The sequence below is a fragment of the Opisthocomus hoazin genome, chromosome 6 (genome assembly GCF_030867145.1).
Source record: "Opisthocomus hoazin isolate bOpiHoa1 chromosome 6, bOpiHoa1.hap1, whole genome shotgun sequence".
Taxonomy (NCBI): domain Eukaryota; kingdom Metazoa; phylum Chordata; class Aves; order Opisthocomiformes; family Opisthocomidae; genus Opisthocomus; species Opisthocomus hoazin.
Window position 1 is genome coordinate 17,533,860 of NC_134419.1, and position 21,726 is coordinate 17,555,585.

The 21,726-nt window shown below is 39.0% G+C and overlaps 1 protein-coding gene across 1 annotated transcript; it reads left to right on the forward strand.

Moving 5' to 3' along the window:
* Window positions 1–281: 281 nt before the first annotated feature.
* Window positions 282–20,996, forward strand: LOC104338842 (calcium-activated chloride channel regulator 1). The gene is made up of 14 exons (XM_009944921.2): window positions 282–446; window positions 2,135–2,275; window positions 2,435–2,585; window positions 3,253–3,370; window positions 4,096–4,267; window positions 6,007–6,234; window positions 8,054–8,278; window positions 9,711–9,888; window positions 12,253–12,359; window positions 13,697–13,921; window positions 14,083–14,350; window positions 15,952–16,116; window positions 16,999–17,226; window positions 20,290–20,996. Exons 1-14 carry the CDS (start codon window positions 288–290, stop codon window positions 20,709–20,711), a joined length of 2,787 nt encoding a protein of 928 aa, XP_009943223.2. The 5' UTR covers window positions 282–287; the 3' UTR covers window positions 20,712–20,996.
* The last annotated feature ends 730 nt before the right edge of the window (window positions 20,997–21,726 follow it).

The following is a 21,726-nucleotide window of genomic DNA, read 5'->3' on the forward strand; positions in this document are numbered from 1 at the left end:
CCATCACATTGGAAGCCATGCAACAGGGGTGAAGCGAATGACCCCAAATTACTGTGACAAGGAGATAAGACTCGCTTGGGACTCTACATGCTTGGATGGGAAGAAGCAAACTGTCCCAGGCTGCTGTTACAAGAAGATGTGCTTGGGACTCTACAAACTCGGATGGGGGAGGTGAACTGTCCTGGTTTACCATAACAAAGTCTTCTCACACCCTACAGGCGGTCATATAAATAAGACTGATAAGCCATCACTTTTCTAACCAAGAACATCGCAGACAGTGACAAGTAATGGGGCTGATGAGGAGTCTGGTATTTTTGCTGTTTTTTCAGCTCCTGCATGTGGCAAAAGTTTCTATGGTATGGCTAAATAAGAATGGCTATGAGGATTTGGTTGTTGCAATTGATCCCCGGGTGCCAGAAGATGCCAACATCATCCTGAACACAATGGTAAGAATATTTGCATTTACATGCATTGTTTCTCAGCAGTTGTGTCTTGACTTTTCTGCTTGGAAAGTAGCATGAATCAGGTCCAGCTCTCATTCTTGCAAATAGGTGTTCTTCTTGTTGTTTCAAATTAATCATGGATTAATCCCATAGTTACTAAACTAGTAGTTTCTAATTTGTCTTGCCATCTGTTGTCGCTACTAAGAGCACTAATTCACTCAGACAATGCTGTAATGTCACTGTTGGGAGGCAGACTGAAATTCCTTTAAGTAGTTGTCCAAATTATGTTTACCTGAAAGAATGTCCTACAAATGCTTGTTTAATAGCCGTTGATTATACTGGTGTTTGTCATTAGCTAGTATGTCTCATAATGTTCCTTTAAAAATTGTAAAAAAAAAACAGGGGGTGAGTTAGGTTTAGTGGCATTTCTGGGCTTAACTTTTATTGCAATCCATGTAGATGCCTCAATGGGTAAATTTTCCTAGAATAGGATGCTGGATGCCCAGGTTCTGCAGTATGTCTAATGCCTACTAGACCCTGATGTAGAGTTATCTCAGCCCCATATAATCTCTAAGATCAAGTACGAACGATACCATAAAATTTTTAACATTTCCGAATTTCTTTCATCTTGTGAGGTTTGCATGAAGTAAAAGTGATAGTCTGTTTTTTACCATCAGTCACTGACTGTCCTCACTTTTAACAAGAAGTAGAGTTTAGATTACTCCATCGTCATCAAGGGACAAACCACAGAGTGTTTTTTAGGGTAGACGTGTACAAGTGACAGTCACTGTTACTGTGAAACACCTACCACATATTAAATTCACATTGCAGCTGACCTTACGAGAACTTGCCGTTACACCATTCCTTCAGTTCCTTTCAACTAGTTAAAACTGCTCTGTTTATCTGCAGAGCAGGCAAGGAGTCACACTGGGACAGCTGAAGTGGCACGTCCCATCGCTGCTCAACTTCTCACAGTTAGCACTCACTATCACTCTCAGGCCTGGCAAACTAAATCTCTTCAATAAATCTATTTTAGCTGAATTTTATGTACATGCAACGTGGATGTTTGAGTCCGAAGCCTCTGTCACAGCTTGTTTCTGAGTTTATAAAAAGCCTATGGGATAGATTTTAGTTTCCTCCTCCCTGTTTGTTTTTTTTCCACTAAACATTTAGTTGTTAGTGGAGAGAAAAATAAACAAAGGGAATATTTTTTCTGATGCCTCTCCCCCAAGAGAGGTGGTAAAAGAGCAAGAGGAGAAGAAAGTAATGGCAGCGTACAGTAGCCAGAACACAAATAAGAAGAAATGTGAAAGAGCAAATTTGATAGAAAAATGATGGCATTAGTCAGATAAATGAAAAGCACGTGCAATGTTCTATTAATTTAAGGGTAAAATCCTTGTATTTAGTAGTTTTCATCTCACATGAAGGCTAGAAAATGAATTTTATCACAACATCTGATTAAGAGCAGGATTATAGAACTGGTGAGAGATTCCAAGAATTACAGCTTAGTCTTTGGCTTCTTTGTTTATTCTTTTCTTAGCGAAGATTGTAATACTTTCTTAATTTCTTGTTACGTACTTCTACTTTATTGTACTGGTGTTTCTTAATATGGCTAAATTATTCATTGCACATGCAATCAAATTTTTAATATTAACATCGATGTTAATATTTTATTTTCTTTTACTCTCTAGAACATGATGAAAAATGCTTCTAATTACTTATTTGAAACGACAAAACATCGATTTTTCTTCAAGTCTGTAAAAATTATAATTCCTAAAACGTGGAAGAAGAACACCAGCTATTCCAGAGCAAAATCAGAATCATATGATAAGGTACAATTTAGAGAACTCTTCATGATTAGAATAACAAGGAAAAGCTAGACTGATAAGGCTACATTATGAACCACAGCAAAATCTAGGACTAATTCTATTCAGCGAGAATAACTCTTCTCTACACCCATTTTATGTATCACCTTGGTGTTACTTTTTCAGGCAGATGTCATCATAGCAGACCCTTATATGAATCATGCAGATGATGTTTACACCTTACAGTATGGAGGATGTAAAGAGAAGGGACGGTATATCCGTTTCACACCTAAGTTCCTGTTAAATGACAATTTGACTAAGGTTTATGGAGAAAAAGGTAATACTGCTATTTAATTTAATTGCCTGTTTTATTGTTTGTATGAAATGGCCAAGATTTTTCTAAGTGATTAATGAGTTTGGGTATTTTAATTTACTTACTAAAATGAAAAAACTTTGAGAGACATATTTTTCAGAAGTAGTAAATACCTGTGAAATGTCTGAAGATAAATACTCAAACACTAGATCCAGAAGTTGCTCATCCCTTTGAAAACCTTAAATGGTTATTCCTCTGCACTTAACTACTGCCATTAGCAGTTGCCTTCTGTTTACGATCACTTACCAAATAAACTACCCAGTGCTTGTGTATCTGATTTTATACTACACTGTGTCAAAAAATGTAAGGTTTGCAGTTCTGTGGGACAGAAACCTCACAAAACCTAAAGTTCCTTAGGAGATTTTTGCCAACTTGGAAGACAGCCTTCCTTGGAAGACAGTTCCTGCCTGAGAGTGAAATATTAATAAAAATTCTAGTCCTGGTTGCTAAACTGATGCCTTCCTAGCTTTACCTCAAGGAAAAATTATTATCCCAATTGCTTAAATATTTCACAATCTTCCTGTATTACCTCACATAAATTATTTTAAATTGTTAAAGTGTCTAAGTAAAACATAGAATAGCTTTCAAACAGTTGTATTTAGAAAGTGCGTGTGCTATTCTTTTTGAACAGGTCGAGTTTTTGTCCATGAATGGGCTCACTTTCGGTGGGGAGTGTTCGATGAGTACAATAGTGACGTGCCTTTTTATCTGTCTAGAAATTCTGAAGAAACAACTGTTGAAGCAACAAGGTATTATTTTTTTCATATTTCTGCTTTTGCATTACACAGGTTTAAACATTTCAATAATGTTTTCTATATTCTCGTCATCTGTGCTGAGTTTGTAGAGTGTCCACGACCTGTTTGTATGATTAAAAGATGCTTGGTCAGTAACATCTATTGCCTGCCCTACAGCCCAGAAAACCACAGCTGCCTTCAGTGCTGTTTTGCAAGAGGTTCAGGAGATCAGGCTGGATAATCTTTTGCTCTATGTGCAATTGCAGACTTCAGCCACCATTTGTTTTGTACTTATTTAACACAATTATATTAAGGAGCAGTTATCAACCACACTGAAATTGCCTGCTGAAACCACTGTGGTTTTAAACAGTTTCTGCAAAGAGGGACAATAACTGAATGGATGTAGAGAATTAGTTCAGGCTTGCCTTTTTTCCCAGCTCAGGCATACAAATACAGTCTTTTGTATCGCAACTAATAGCAGGATGTCTTTCCTGCATAGCCTATAATTACCACAAGGAAGATAACAAAAGACCACAAGTGTTTTATGATTTTAACTATTTCTAGCTTAGTTTGAAGACCCTGCCAGGCACAGAGACAGCTTATCTACGTACTTGTGCAGTGTCTAGTACAGTGCTGTGTCAACAGCAATTTGGCTTTCGGCAGCCAAAGTTCAAATAAATAACCAGTTACAGACTATATATGTGTTCTTAACCAGCCCTGCCTACCTTCTCTTCCCTTAGCTGTCCAGCTGGTGTGACTGGTGTACCTGTTTTCCAAGACTGTAGTGGAGATAAGTGCGAGCTGAGACCCTGTAAACATGATGGTCAGCTATATGAAAAAGGATGTGTATTTATTCCAGATATACCACAAAGTATCTCATGTTCTGTTATGCATTTGTCACACATACCGTCTGTAAGTATTACTATACCTTTCTGGACTGAGGGTTTAGTAACATTCAGAGTGCATTCAGTAATTTCTGCTGCGGGAGAATGATCAGTCAGGTGTTTCTTTAATGAATTTCTATTTCAAAGAATATGGATGATGCTATCAGCTCTATTAATATCTGTTCAAAAGAGAAGACAAAGGAGCTACTGGAAATGATTTGACAGCTGTTTCCCGTCAATAAGGATGAGACATACTGCAGTTTTAGCATCCTTCTTGCTCCATGTTTGGAGAATCAGGTCAACAGGCATAAAAGGGAAGCATTCTTGCCAAATGCCTTGTCCATAAGATAACTGCAGTTTGTGATCACTCGTTCTCTAAACTGGCACCTGAACTGTGTTGCCCAGTTAGCTCTATTACGCTCCATTGCAGAGCAATCTGGGCTGTCTACCTATCCTTAACACAGAAGCAGTAGCCCACCTCTCTGGAAAGCACCCAGGACAACCAGGCAGGCCTCCTCACGTGAGCTCTGTGCCGTTCCAGTGTCTGGGACAGGGGTTAGCAGGACAAACAGTCTCCTTGCAGGATAGACCTCTGTGGTACAGGATCAAAATTCCTCCAGCTATTGACCTTATTTCTTTGGGCAAGCTCTTTCCAAGAACTTCATGAGTGTACTGGGCCTGGCTAGGATACAGCTAATTTTCTTCATAGCGGATCACATGGTGCTGTGTTTTAGACCAAAACAGTACCAATAACACACTAATGTTCTACCTTTAGCTGAACAGCATCAAGGCCTTCTCTGTTTCTTACTCTGTCCCCTGTAGTGAATAGACTGGGGAGTGCACAATAAGCTGGAAGGGGACACAACCAGGCAGATGACCCGAACTAACCTAGGAGATATTCTATACCATATAATGTCATGCTCAGCAATAAAAAGGGAAAGAGGGGGTTTTAGGAGGCTTAGCCATCTTATGCGCGGGACCTGGCTGGGCATTGGTCTACCCATGGGAGGTAGTGAGTGATTCCCTTTGCATCACTCTTTTTGTTTTGTTTCTTCTCTCTTCTTTCACTTATCCTTCACTTATTAAACACATTTTTTTGCTTTGTTTTCTTTTATCTTGACTGTAAAGTTTTTTTGCTTTTATTCTTCCATTACTCTTCCCCCGTTCTACTGGGGAGGGGGAGGAATTGTGGTGCTTATCTGCCCACCACGGTTAACCCACAACAATGGGTCATGGCCTTCCCTCAGCAGTATGCCATGGACATCCAAAGACACTAAAAGATTATTTCCTGCTTCTCTCAAAGTCTTCACTTTCTATCTTTTGCATCTTTCCGTATTCCACTCAAGAGAACTTACAGGAACTGGTTCAAGACCATCACCTTAAGCCAAGAAGTTGGTTAAATATTCAAGCTTCTAACTTGTGCTGACCTCCATACTGTTCAGCTACAGTATCTGTGTTAGCAGGCTTAAATCTAGTACGACCTCCATGAATCAGTGACTCCAATGATCTCAGTACTCACAGACTGAAAGCTTTGGTTCTGCCTGTCACACCATGCTTGTGCTTATGTAAAATCTGAGGCAAGTTCTTTGGGAGCACTTTCTTTGCTTCCTTTTTCTAAGACTCTGGCTGGTCATGGCACAGAAGACATTCGCTGGAGAAGAACACATCCATGTGTCCTGTCCCCCATCACGAACTTCGTATTTTCTGAGATGTTATGCTCACATTGTTGGGTTCAGAATTATCATCAGCTTCAATCTGGCTTTTTAGGTGGTTGAATTTTGTGATAAAAACACTCACAATACTGAGGCTCCAAACAGGCAGAATAAGATGTGCAACCACAAAAGCACATGGGAAGTAATTATGGAATCTGATGACTTTCGCAACTCATCGGTTGTAAATGCTTCTGCACCCCCCTCTGAGACTACGTTCACACTCCTGCAGAATGGAGACAGAGCAGTCATTTTAGTACTGGATGTTTCTGGGAGCATGTCAATGGTAAGAATATGCATTTTATAAGCAATTTTTAGCAAAAAACTGTAAGAAACAGAAAAAGTTACCAAAAAAAAAAAAAAAATCAGTCAGTTCTGTAATTAACTCCGTTATTTTAGAAAAAAAAAAGGACTACTCCTGTTCTCCCTGGTAATTTTGTTTAGGAATTCCTATAAGGTGTCACTTAAAAATCCTGAGACTGGTAGGCCGGACTTGGTCTTTTTTTTCTTGTAAAATCTCAGTTTTATATACTTTCTTTCCTTTGTTCCAGACCTAGAATGACAATGCCATTGTATGTCATCCAAGCAGAAATTGTATCATAGATGGAGTTTCACCCTGTGTTTCTGTTATGAATTATTCTAAAATTTAAAGTAAATATGTAGGTCAAAATATGTCAATAAATTAGTTGTTCTTTCCTCATTACAATATTGCTCTTTGGAATCAAGAATATGAGCTAGCATGATGTAATGTCATTTTAACAAGGCTGAGGTTATTTTTCCTTTTTTTTTTCTGTAAAACTTTGCATAGGTTTATTGTTTCATAGCTTCTTGTGGCATGAGATACTAATCTTCTTTATAGATGCAAGATGTGATAGATCCTTGCATATAGATCCCTGAATATGTGCTTATTTGCATAAATATCCTCATACTTCTATAACACTCTTAGGTGTCTTTTCCAGCCTATGATTCTATGATTCTATGATCTCTAGAAAGATGACAAAATTATCTGGGTAGGTAAGACAGCTATCATCTCATGATGAGTTTGAAACCTCTATGCATTCACTAACAGCTTTTAAAAATCAGCCTATATGTTCTTTTGATGACATACTGCATTTTCTTATCCATAACCTACCTCTTCCACAGCTCAGTAGAGAACCAATGACCATTACTCTCTTATTGAAAATACTGCAAATTCAGTGTTTCATTTTTCACAGGAATTCAAGCCTAAAAATAAGACTATTTATCTAAAGAAGGTAATACAAAAAGCTCAAACTTGTTGAGAAATATTCTTCAATGCTTGACAGCTATACCTTAAACCCAAATATACATGAAGAAGCATAATGCAGTATATGCTCCATTTCTTTAGTTATGGCATACATGTAAGAATTGTGGGATTCTTCCATTGTGCTCCATCAACAGATCGATTTCCAGACATGTTGTTCTAGTGCAGAGCTATTCTGGAGACTGATCTTCAGCAAAGAACTGAATTGTAATAAATTGTATTATTTTTATAATACAGATGTCTACCAATCATTGTACATTTTATTAAATCAGTTAGTAAATAGTGATGTATGCTAAAAACCAAAATGAAGATAATTATGAAATAAATACTGCAGGAAGAGCTAGCTCCAGAGATAAATGTTTTCAAATATGACTTTTTTTTTTCAGTAATCCCTTCAAATATTTGCATTTAAAATAGTCATACTTTTACCACAATATTATGCATATTTTCAAAATAATTAGTCTCTAGACTAACCTAGTCCTCAGGCATTGTTTGTGTTGTCTTCTTGCATTGCCATCACTCTATCAAAAAACAGAAAAAGTGACAAAAATCTTGATTAGGAATGAAGTCATAACATCAGAAAACGGACTTTGCCTGGTGACTTCTTTCCTGGAAGATGTGGTTTGCTGCACTTTTAAAACACCAGAATACAGTTTACATCTCCTCTCTTCTAGAACTGAACACACATATGAGTTACTTTATGGCAGATAGTTTTAAATTTTTAGTTACAACTTGATCAACATAGAAAATTCCTATATTTTGTGCATAGTCATAGCTTTTCAGAAGGATTGCATTCTAAGGATGTTATTTTCTTCACATACAGCGTGACCGCATCAGACATCTCCATAGTGCTGCAGAGGTATTTCTGCTTCATATTATTGAAATCAGTTCCTGGGTTGGAATTGTCACATTTAACTCTGACGCATCTGAAAAAGCTCCTCTGCAACAAATAACCAATGATGCAGCACGCCAAAAACTTGTTCGATGTTTGCCTAGAATTCCTAATGGTCAAACCAATATCTGTGCAGGCATACGTAAGGGATTTCAGGTAAAGTACAATGTGGAAATATCTCCTGGAATGTATGGAAAATGAGGAAGAAGTAAGAAACACACTTGGTAGCCTACTGAACACGGACTTCCTAAGCAATGGTAGAGTTAAGAAAGATAATATGATTCTTGACTCTATCAGCAGAAAATTTGGCGTAGAAACTATTTGGCATTGCCATTACAGAGCATTAGAAAGAGTATCATGAGAATACAGGCCAGATGTGACGTCCGTGCTTCAAAAAGGATACAGAAAAATAAAATCTAAATCCAAAATGAAGTACAAGAATGATCTAAATTTTGGAAAATCAGATTTCTGGTTGGAAACCTACAAAGCTTATTCTCTTTAGTTTGTTTAAGACGAAGTTAAGAGTTTACTTTAATACAGTTCTTTAATTATTTCTAGTGGAAAGAAATATGCAATATTGCAGTCCAGACTTTCACATGACTGGATAAACTCACAGCCCAGTCACATTGCTGGGTGTATATACAGAGAAAAGGCTGCAGACTAACATAACAATGAACGAACATCATCTTGTATTCCTGCAAACTCTTAAGATTTTTTTCTAGCAAAACGTGAGCTGAGGAAACACCAGAGATCTGACTCACGAATCACAATGATTCACTATGGTTCACTAGTAAGCCCCTAAAATTGTGAAACCACATACAAGTCATGAGACTGCGAAACAGTGGTGGATAGACACTATTGTTTATTTGTCTGTTTTACTTCCTCGGGCTGGCAGTCTGAAGTCCCAGAAAATGTCACCTAATTCAGGTGCAAAACTGAAAATCAGAAGCAACATGTAGGAAAAGGAAAGAAAGAGAGGAATTGTACAGAGAAGAATGAGACTGCTGAGATAGCTGAGAGTCCAGGGCAGAGAGGAGGCTCAGGACAGGGGGATGTCACGAGGAAGACTGGCAGCCAGACAGGGATGGAGCAGCCAAGACAGAGGCCTGCCCCATGGGTGCTCTACCTTCAGGTACCTCAGAGTCCACCCTTAGACACAAGTCTGTCCTTCTCTACTCTGAAATTTTGATTGGAGAATAAACACTAGTCCCAGATAGCAGACGTAAGTTTTTAATATGATGCCTTGAAGCATCCAGTCCCTAAACTAGCAAAGCATGTAGAGGCAGAATTCTTCTGACGTCATTGTTTTGGGGCAGGTTCCTTCCCTAGAAAAATATGTATTAAACATTCATTGTTTATAATTGAAAACTTACTAAATAGAAGTAATTAAATGCTGTGAAGTCAGTTGCAATAATTAATATTATAATGGTTTTAGTGTTAGAGAAAAATTCAAACACTTCTTAAAGAATAAATTTGTCTTATATGTCAAGTTAACAGTTTTAAATGCATACATTGATTGTGCTCTACAATAAACTAGTACTTAAAAATTATTCTGCTGCTTATATCATAAATTCTTTTCTTGATGCAGTTAATTGCAGGTAAAATGAATACTACATATGGTTCAGAAATTGTGTTACTGACAGATGGAGAGGACTCGGGTATGGCAGCTTGCCTTGATATGGTGAAACAAAGTGGGGCAAAAATTCACACTATTGCACTGGGGCCATCAGCAGCCAAAGAATTAGAAGAATTTTCTAAACTAACAGGTAAATATTCTAAATGCACTCTTTCTCTGGCATGCATATTGAAGCATGAAAATGTAAAAGCATGGCAATTCATTGGTCTGGAAAATAAGAAATTTAAAACAAATTTAATTTTACAGAAATTTGGTTTTCATAACAGACTTTTTTAATACAAAGAAGCAGAACACTATAGATCCATAGATTCGCTTTGAGAGCTGTCTTGATTTTAAAAAATGCAATAACATGACAATACCCTACTACTAAGGAGATTTAATTACAATATTTTTATATAACATGAAAAGACATGTCTAGAATTTTATTTCTGGCATTACATGCAATGGCTAGAACTTTCTATATGATATAATTTATAAGCATTTTTTATTACATAAAGAATAATAATTTTCTTCGATTGTTGCAGCTGAAGTGCACTGGCTAGGAAACTGTAAACACAGTGACTACTCTTTTCATTAGCTGGTGTAGCTGTCAGCTGAGCTGGAGCTATGTAATTAGTTTGAAAACAACCATTTAAAAAAACTATCCATAGGGGTGCTGCTTCCTGCTACAGCACCTGCAAATGCCGTGGAAGAATGAAAACTCCTTGCAGAGATCTAGAAAGCAAACTGACTCCAAACAAATACGGTGAATAAATATTCTTATTTGAGAGGTGCGCATGCTGTACATTTTCAGACTACAATCCCCTTGTTTTAGCAATTGAAATAACTTAAAATGCCCTTATGTGCTCTTCAACATCATTAGATCAACACGACTATGGGAGAGTCCAGAGCTGAATCTTGTTCTGGCCTGTATTTTAAGACAGAATTTGTTGTTTAAGCTCCACTTGCAGAGGTGCATCAAGAAGAGTGTGGCCAGCAGGACGAGGGAGGTTCTCCTTCCCCTCTACACTGCCCTGGTGAGGCCTCATCTGGAGTACTCTGTCCAGTTCTGGGCTCCCCAGTTCAAGAAAGATGAAGAGCTACTGGAGAGAGCCCAGCGGAGGGCTACAAGGATGATTAGAGGACTGGAGCATCTCCCCTACGAGGAGAGGTTGAGGGAGCTGGGCTTGTTCAGCCTGAAGAAGAGAAGGCTGCGAGGGGACCTTATAAATGCTTATAAATATCTGAAGGGTGGGTGTCAGGAGGATGGGGCCAAGCTCTTTTCAGTGGTGCCCAGCGACAGGACAAGGGGCAATGGGCACAAACTGAAGCACAGGAAGTTCCGTCTGAACATGAGGAAGAACTTCTTCCCTCTGAGGGTGACAGAGCACTGGAACAGGCTGCCCAGGGAGGTTGTGGAGTCTCCTTCTCTGGAGATATTCAAGACCCGCCTGGACAAGGTCCTGTGCAGCCTGCTGTAGGTGACCCTGCTTCGGCAGGAGGGTTGGACTAGATGACCCACAGAGGTCCCTTCCAACCCCTACTATTCCGTGATTCTGTGATTCTGTGAGTTGTGAGCCAGAAAGAACCCAGACGGTCCTTCAGCCTCTAGTTTTCAACCAGCAGGCCTTCCTGCTTAGAAACAAAAATCAGTTTTTCCAAAGATACTGAACAGATCTCTGAGCTCACACCTCCTCCAGCTCACACGACTCCACGTGTTGTCTCCTGAGACAGAGCCATCCACCTGACGTAACCTGCGCACCTTATGCCAGTCTGTGCATGAGGGGCAGGGGTGAGAGGTGTTCGGTGGTGGGGAGTTGCTGTGGGCAGCCTCTGCACACCCAGAGTAGGCTCCCCGGGGTTCAGCGCTGCACAGCAGTCTCTCCTCTACTCTGGGAATCCAGTGACCTGTGTGTTGGGAGCAGAGTGATAGCTCAGTTTATGTCTGGAATGTATGATCCTGGTGTTGAGAGAGAATTGCAACAAATGCATGAAGATGCTTCAGGGGAGCAGTATGAAGCCACATTCACAATGAATTCACTAAGAGACCTGCACTGAGCATGGGAACCTCCATTGGACTAGAGCTGCTTGAACACAATATTCATGAGAAGAGGCCTAAACTTCACATTTGGAAATAAAGAACATCTGGATTTTGAGCATCAAAAACCACAGAATGCCACTGTGTCTTTTCTGCGGAGGTATTTTCAGAGCAGAATTTCACTGAAGGGATGGAAATGTGACTCTGAAAGTACTAAGAAAAGTCTAAAAATGCTGATCTGCTGCAGGGAGTGATTTGTTTGCAAACTGTGCCAGTGACAGATAAAATGAGTTGATCACGCAATCCAGAATTTACTATGTCACATGCATTAACATGTTAATAAAAAGATACATTTCTTTTTTGATTTCATAACAAATTGGCTGCCTCAGTAGAACATTCAATACCAGAAGTCACACAAAATTTAGCAATTTTAAAGTAAAAAATTGTATTCCTAATTCTTTTTCCCTTGTCTTTCAGGAGGTTTAAAGTTTTATGCTGTAGATGGAGTTGTCCCCAGTAAACTAACTGAGGCATTCAGTGCAATTACATCAGGAAGTGGAGACTTCTCTGAACAATCTATTCAGGTCTGAATTTCAACACTTCTTTTTCCTGCTGTGCTTTTAGTTGATCAGTAATTGAATTAATTTAGACATTAATGATCATAATTGTCAGTGGCTCAATTTGGAAATAGGAGCAAGTACATTTTTTAGTGATCTCCTACATTTCACTGCCATGAAATACATATATAATTTACATAATTTATATAATTCCTGGTTTCACAAAATCAAGAAAATGATTTCTGATAATTGTCAAAGCCCAAGAGACTTTCAGAGAAAACAGAAGAAATTCCCCAGGATTAGCTCACTCTTATATGAAATGTTATCTTTTAGAGCATTTTAACAGTCTAGCTTAAGTAACAAAAATACAATTAAAAATACAGCTTCTCTTCTATGCCACGTGCATTATTTTAACATATGAACTTTTAGACTTTTCATTTAGGCCAGTTGTTAATTAGAATTTATCAACTCATTCCTCACTTTGTTAATAATTTGACACAGATGCTATGTTTTATCCAAAATGTACCACTCACTAAGATAGCTAGTTTATAAGCAGCAGTCAATGTAGATTTGAAAAGCCGGTCTGGTATTTTTTAAGTTTTTATGTTGCCTTTAATAGACTTTTCTGTACCATCTATACAGGAAAAAAATTAAGTTTATGACAGGCTATTTTCTAACTGCAGAGTTTATTGTTTATAAAATTGGAGTGATGAAAATACACAAAATTATTTTAATTTTAATAAAGGAAATATTGTTTATTTCTCTCTTCCATATATTCTTCTCTGGTTTGCTGTTATTTCTGTCTCTCTCATTACTCACAAGCCTTACAGTTCATATGTGGAGACATTTTCTTTCTCTCTTCCAGGATTTTAAGACAGACAAACTTCAGTGGAAATACAGCTGCTGGCACAATGCTTTAGATAGGTAGATAAATAGTTTAGACAGAGAAATGAAGGACTTAACCTTACCGTAACTATTCTGTTTACCATAATTTTACACTTAAAATCAATGTTACTATGCAAGCATCCATTTCATAAAGTGAATCTGGGATTTTATTTGTTTTCTTCATTCAATAGTTGTGCCAAATGGCTCTTCAATTTCCAGTAGCCAGAGACAGCAGAACTAGAAAGCCTTCCATCTTCTCTATATAACTCTGAGTTATAAATAAGTAAGCAGAGACCTTTATTCATGCTAGTTACCAAAAGTCATGCATGCTTTTCAATTCTCTCCTCCCAGACTAATCCATTTTAAGTCAGCAATGAATGGATACAAAGTTGCACAATGGATGAGGAATCACTCTAAAAATATGTTAAATGCTTCTTTACTAAACAGCAATATGACAAATTTTATTTCTCCAACAACAGCTTGAAAGCAGAGAGCTAGTTGTTCAGCTTTCTGAATGGATGAATACTACTGTGCCTGTTGACAAAACTGTGGGAAATGACACTTTCTTCCGCATTTCATGGAGTCTGTCTCAGCCATTTTTTTTCCTGAGGGACCCCAAAGGAAAAGAATATGGAAGCTCAAACTTTACAATCGATAATTCAAACCCAAACACAGCAAGACTCAGTATAAGTGGCACTGCAGAGGTAAAGACTGAATTTTCTTTTATTTTCTGAATTAACATTTCCTATAGACGAGCATACAGCTTGTCTTTAATTTTTTTTTGTTATATAAAGGAAACAATGACCCTGTTAGAACATGCAGCTTTTTCACTTGTTTTTTATATTTTTTTGTATTTTATTTGCAGGTGGGTGATTGGCAGTTTTGTATTAAGAACATTCGTACAGAAAATCAAGCTGTATCAGTAACAGCTATCTCTCGACCAGCATCTTCTGATATTCCTCCTGTGAGCACTGCAGCTCACATGGATAGGTCAAATAGAGCATATAATCCAGTTGTTGTTTATGCAGAGGTTAGCCAAGGGTTTTTGCCTGTTCTTGGTGCAGCTGTAATAGCCACCATAGAGAAGGATGGTGCAGCAGCAGTAACCCTTGAACTTCTTGATAATGGAGCAGGTGAGCTTCCATATATGTAGCAAAAACCTTCGAATTTTGCATTTTGGAATCCAAGTCTGCATGCTCTCCTCAGATTTATCAGTAAGGACTGAGTCACGGCTATGCTCCAAACCAAGAAAAAAATAAAAAAGGAGACAGAGAACTTTACTGCTTTAGGACAGAAGTAAGCTACAAAGCTTTTTCTTGGTGAGGAAAACAAAGACATGGGCCTTTACCTGAAAAATTGTTCCGCATTCTTTCCTGTGCTGTTATTGAGGGTGAAAGGAGAAAAGCTGTGCATGGTACAGGGTACATTGCTCGTATCTGCTTTCTGAAAGTGTACTTCATGTAATCATCTGCCTTCAAGAGACACAGTAAAAAGAAAAGGATGTTTTGCTAGTCCATCTCATATTCTACAATGCTGGACTACAGTCTTAACATTAGCTCACCACACATTAGCTTTATGCCTTTTGTATGTTAAGTAAGTGCATTATTCTTTTCAAGAATACTCTTTCTTAGAGCAACAGCAAGACACTCCTGGCATTCAGCATCCCTCAATCTCTTTTTATCTCTCCTCTTCCTTTTCTCTCATCACTGCTGCAGCCCTAAAGCTTTATGAGTTCAGCAGTAGCCAGCAATGCCTCCTTATTCTGTCCTTGCTTTCACATTGCTGTACTTAAAAATATAACAACATTTCAATGCTTTATCCTGTGTTTCTTAAACATCTATTTGCTGAACCCATAAGGTTATTTTTATGTTGCTGTCAGGCTTTAAAATAGTTAGGTTGGATGCCGCCAGCATATGATCTACCGCAGTCAGTCAGTGTCCTGGGTTCGGCCAGCACAGGGTTAATTTTCACCGGACTCCAGGAAGGGGCACAGCCGGGCGGGCTGACCCCACCTGGGCAAACAGAGCCGGGTATTCCATACCATGTGCCGTCATGCGGGGTTCCGGTGGGGGGAGCGGGGCGGCGGGAACTCACTCGCGGCTCGGGAGCTCGAGGCGGCGGTCGTGGAGGGCGGCTCTCTGGGTCGTGCGGTTTGTGCTGTGTTTTCTCCTTATCTGTATCGTTGTTGTTCCTGTTCCCTTTGTTTGCTGTTCTGTTAAACTGCCCTTATCCCGACCCACCAGTTTCTGCCTGTTTCTTTCCATTCTCCTCCGCACCCCGGCGGGGGGAGTGGCGGCCGCGTGGCGCTTTTGTTGCCAGCCGCAGCCAAACCAGAACAGTCAGGTACAACTGCACAAGTTCACTTAAAGAGGAGAAATCCTGTCTTGATGAATTCCTGGAGAAAGGTTAAATTATGACATTTTTCTAATTTAAAGGTGTTTTCTGTAGTAGATGGCCAATAAGTATTAACTTGGTGGTTCCATACAGTAACAAGAGACTTACCTAGTTAAAAGTGTTAATGTGAACTAGTTATTTTTACCAAAATACACATGAAACACAGGTTGTCACAGTGAGACCACTGCTGTTTTTAAAGATGTCCTATTACAAAAAACACTGCCAGGTTTTCTGCATAGTAATGTTCAGGTTTTATGTTTACGTATGAACAGCAAAAATAACCTTGTTTACCAGCATGTATCTTGTTTGAGATATTAATTCTCAATAATTCTATACCAAGGTGCTGACATGATGAAGAATGATGGAATTTACTCAAGATACTTTACTTCTTTACAAGGCAATGGAAGATACAGTCTAAAAGTGAATGCCCGTGGGACAAATACAACCACCAGACTTAGCCTCAAGCAAAATCGAGCCCTGAGTATACCAGGCTACAGAGAAAATGGTAAAGAGTGTTTATGAAACAGACAACTACTTGCATGATTTGATGTACGGGGTTGTAAAGGTTTAGCAAACGGGATCATTTAGATTCACAAAAAATGCATTTGATCTTAAAAGATGTTCCATCTATGATTTTCACTACAAAAAAGCCTGAACAAAACAAACCATCTCCAACTACTGTTTCCTATGTATGGGTATAGCACAAAATGTTGTCTTTAATCTGAAAATTATTTTCTCTTACAGCCATGAGAAGGCAAAATATTGCTCAGAATCTGTATCTTGGCATCTCACAATAGGGATTTCAAATATAGAATTCTTATTGAGACTTTAAAATGGGGATTTGGGGCAAATAAATTCAGTGTGTAATATTAGTACACTAATGCTGCTAGAAAACTTAGCGTTTGAGATTTCTTGATATTTTAGTACTTTTTTATCTGAATGCTGAAAAAAGGTAGTTGTTGCAATTTAATATTCTCACACTTACACATTGAGAAATATAGAAAGATCAGCATAAAAATTGTCTAAAATACTCAAAAAGTATGGCCTATGTAACTGAAAGTCTCTTAAGATGTGCAATATGGGTGAAGAGAGAGAACTATCTCATTGCAGCCATGGCTCACCAACATCTGCAGCCTGCTTTACTGGTTGCATAACTTCCATTTTTTACACATTTCAGACTTTGTCTGCTTTTTGGGTTTCCTAAATTTTATGCTGAGAATCCTGAGATCACCTTATTTTCTGTCTTTACTTCACTAACCTTCCACTAAATTTGAATAAGCTAACAAAAACTTATAGGATGAGAACAGATAATAAGATATAATAAAATTTAAAAGAAAATGCAATTCAGAGTTCTGTCGCGATTAAAGTTGAAAAATGTTTTAAACAGGTAAAATTTATATGAATGCACCGAGACCTAAATTTGCTGATAAAGAAATCAAAGTCAGGCTGGGAAGTTTCAGCAGAATTTCAATAAGTTCTCTTGTAGTGAATACAGAAGGCGATTCTGCTCCTATTTATCCACCCTGTAAAGTTACAGACCTTCATGCTCATACAGAAAACAAAACAATAGTCTTGTCTTGGACAGCTCCAGGAGGTGACCTTGACAATGGAAAAGGTGAGTCAGACACTACATTTTTGTGAGATAAGGTTATTATTCTTATTTGAAAGGACATACTCTGAGGACCACCACTCAGGGATGAGGGCTACATCTTTCCCACCCGAAAACGTAACCAAGTAGAAAGTTACCCTGTTGCATGATACCTGTTTTGGTTCTCGTTAATTTTTGAGTTAAAAAAACCCCAAACTAGGTAAACCAATATTATAAACAAATCAAATAAATAAAATTATAATACAACCATCAGAGACTTTAGCAACAAGTCTTAGTCTATGTCTGTGCATAATTAAAAAAAAACCCAATAAAAATTGGCAAATGTGGACAATACAAAGCTTTAGTCAAGATATGAATGGACCACAGAGATGCAGTAATGTTCTATCTAAAATACTCATTTTAAGATTGTTGTTTAGGAAAAATGAAACCTCATTCCAGATGAAATGTACAAGCATCTCCTTGCATCAGCCAGAGATTGTATGTTAACATATACAATCTACAGTTATGCAGATTACAGCTTCAGATAAAAATTTTATATTTATCTAAAATTTTTAATAACCAGATACACAAGGGAAAAAACCTCAAATAAATTAAAAAAAAAAATCTCAACTTCTTCTATTGCTATTTAGCAACTATAAGCCTAAAAATTTTTATAGCTATAGTGGTCAGGTATTATAATTTAAGACAGCAGGTCCTACACTGGTTGGGAGCTGGGCATATCATGCACATCTCTCTGCTGTCTAAAGAGGAAAAGTATTCCTAAGAGGAAGAGAAGGGGAGGAGGGGAAAGTGTTGAAAAGTTACAGACTTGAAATAGAAAGAGCAGAACCCCCCCAAATTCATCAAACCCACTTATCGCAATGTACCTACCAGTTCTTTGAGTACAAATGGGAGATTCATTTTGTATCTTTCACAGTTTTTGCTATCAAAACCTCATCCTGAGAGAGAGAATACGGACCATATATAAGGCTTGACCCTGCTATCTACATATATATTTTTAATTGCCATTTCACCTTCTGTTTGTATTTGGACAGCACAGTTTCTCATTCAGCTACGTTTTGCACAGGCCTGCACAAAGCTAGGAGTGTTGGTGAAACAATATTTTTAAGGCCAGGGAAAAGAAGGAATTCCCAGACTCAGCAACGATAGACCTTTGACACTGTAAAGTAAGGTTTAAAAGTAAACTTGCCAACCCTCCAAGCTTAGCGATACAGTCAGCAGTAAAACAGGAATCACACAGAATCACAGAATCACCAAATCACAGAATGGTAGGGGTTGGAAGGGACCTCTGTGGGTCATCTAGTCCAACCCTCCTGCCAAAGCAGGGACACCTACAGCAGGCTGCACAGGACCTTGTCCAGGCAGGTCTTGAATATCTCCAGAGAAGGAGACTCCACAACCTCCCTGGGCAGCCTGTTCCAGTGCTCTGTCACCCTCAGAGGGAAGAAGTTCTTCCTCATGTTCAGACGGAACTTCCTGTGCCTCAGTTTGTGCCCATTGCCCCTTATCCTGTCATTGGGTACCACTGAAAAGAGCTTGGCCCCATCCTCCTGACACCCACCCTTCAGATATTTATAAGCATTTATAAGGTCCCCTCACAGCCTTTCCCTCAGAGGAGAGATGTTCCAGTCCCCTCATCATCCTCGTAGCCCTCCGCTGGACTCTCTCCAGTAGCTCCTCATCTTTCTTGAAGTGGGGAGCCCAGAACTGGACAGAGTACTCCAGATGAGGCCTCACTAGGGCAGTGTAGTGGGGGAGGAGAACCTCCCTCGACCTGCTGGCCACACTCTTCTTAATCCACCCCAGGATCCCATTTGCCTTCTTGGCAACCAGAGCACACTGCTGGCTCATGGTTAACCTGTCATCCACCAGCACGCCCAGGTCCCTCTCCGCAGAGCTGCTCTCCAGCAGGTCAACCCCAAGCCTGTGCTGGTGCTTGGGGTTGTTCCTCCCCAAGTACAGGACCCTGCACTTGCCCTTGTTGAACCTCATCAGGTTCCTCTCTGCCCAACTTTCCAGCCTGTCCAGGTCACGCTGAATGGCAGCACAGCCTTCTGGTGTATCCACCACTCCTCCCAGTTTTGTGTCATCAGCAAACTTGCTGAGGGTACACTCTAAATCTTCATCCAGGTTGTTGATGAAGAAGTTGAACAAGACTGGGCCCAGTACTGATCCCTGGGGGACACCACTTGTTACCAGCCTCCAACTAGACTCAGCGCCGCTGATGACAACCCTCTGAGTTCTGCCATTCAGCCAGTTCTCAATCCACTTCACCGACCACTCATCTAGCCCATACTTCCTGAGCTTCCCTCGGAGGATATTATGGGAGACAGTGTAGAAAGCCTTGCTGAAGTCTAGGTAGGCAACATCCACTGCTCTCCCCTCATCTACCCAGCCAGTCACACTGGCATAGAAAGCTATCAGATTGGTCAGGCATGATTTCCCCTTGGTGAATCCATGTTGACTACTCCTGATAACCTTCTTTTCCTCCACTTGCTTGATGATGACCTCTAGAATGAGCTGCTCCATCATCTTTCCCGGGATGGAGGTGAGGCTGACCGGCCTGTAGTACCCTGGGTTTTCCTTCTTGCCCTTTTTGAAGATTGGAGTGACATTGGCTTTTCTCCAGTCCTTGGGCACCTCTCCTGTCCTCCAGGACCTCTCAAAGATGACAGAGAGTGGCTCAGCAACGACATCCGCCAGCTCCCTCAGCACTTGTAGGTGCATTCCATCGGGGCCCATGGATTTGTGGGCATCCAGATTGCTTAAGTGATCCCTCACACTGTCCTCCTCGACCAAGGGAAGGTCATCCTTTCTTCAGGCTTCCTCTCTTACCTCCAGGGCCTGAGATTCCAGAGGGCCAGCCCTAGCACTAAAGACTGAAGCAAAGAAGGCATGCATTAACTCTGCCTTTTCTGCATCCTCTGTCACCAGGGCGCACACCTCATTCAGCATATCATTAGCACTTTTTGTTACAAAGTGGCTCTAGAGTCTGATACTGTCACCACAAATGGGGATATTAAAACATCTATATTAGTTTGTTGTTAACATGCATTCTTTTTTCCCTAGCGGATCATTACATAATAAAAAGCAGTGAAAATATTCTGGAACTAAGGGATCACTTTGATCGTGCTACTTATGTGGATTCCTCTAACCTCATACCTAAGGAGGCTGGCAGAGAAGAATCATTTAAAATTACACCAGAAAATTTCGCAGTAGAAGATGACACCATAATCTACTTTGCTATACGTGCTGTTGATGATACCAACTTGATTTCAGAGGTGTCTAATATAGCACAAGCCACATGGTTCATTCCTCCAAAAGCATCTGTGCCTTTAGATTATGACAGCAATGATGATGCTGCTAACAGTACAGTAAAAGTGGCAATCGTAGCTCTGTGTGTAGCAGTTGTCTGTACTATTTTAATTTCAACTCTGTGTGTTTTAAAAAAACAAGCAAGAAGACTGCAAATAATACAAAACCATGTGTAAAATAAAATTTAAAAATGGAAGGAATTTACTGTAATTTTTGCTACACAAGTTTCAAAGCAGGGAGGAGGTATTTGTATGTTCAGCAAATAAATGCACTGGTTTTAAACACAGGTATTTGTCTTTTTGATAGGCTTATAGATTTAGATTCTCCAAAGTGTGTCTTATTCAAGTACATGTGTATTGATTAAATGTTAAACATGAAAGCATGTACTCAGAAATATAGTAAAGTATAATGTGTGTACTGTAATTTGTTTTGATGTGAAAAAAATACTTAACTCTTCTGTTGCAGGATTTTTCCAACGTAGTGTGGTTTTTTTCTTAAATAAAGAAGGCAAAGGAATATGATACTTTCCTAATTTTTTATTCTCCACATAGCAATCAAGTAAGGCAAGGTGGGAAAGAGATCAGAAATATCTTCAAGTAGTGCAATGATTTGCTCTGTATCTTTCACAAGTTTTCAGTTAGGCTTAGTGAGCCAAGAACAAAAATATGTACCTCTAGGATGTTTATTTTTCAAAAAATATTTTAAAATATGTACCTCCAGGCTGATATTTTTTCAAAAATATTTAAGTATGTACATCTACAGGTGTGTGAGAATATAAATACTTTCAGAATGAGAGCTGCAGAGTATATGCAAAGGAGCACATGGAAAATGTTCCTAGGTGGAGACTAAATAAACCTTTATATAACAAGAGGTAATTTAAAAGCCACTAATGGAGGAGTGTGAGGGATACAGGGAGAAGGGTGATAAGTATGACGCTTACCAAATTAACAAGTGGCTCAAACCAGAACGCTTCACACTTTACATGGCCAAGTACTTTTTACCGGTGCTTTCCAAAAACAGGGAAAAATGTACAATAGCAATGAAAAAACATCAAATTATCATTCATAATCTAGCATTACCCAGTAAATATACCATGTCCAGCAAACATGAGTACGTTCATTTACAAGCTTAATACTATTAATGCAATTCTAATAGTGGGAATTACACTTCAGAACCAATACATAATTTTTA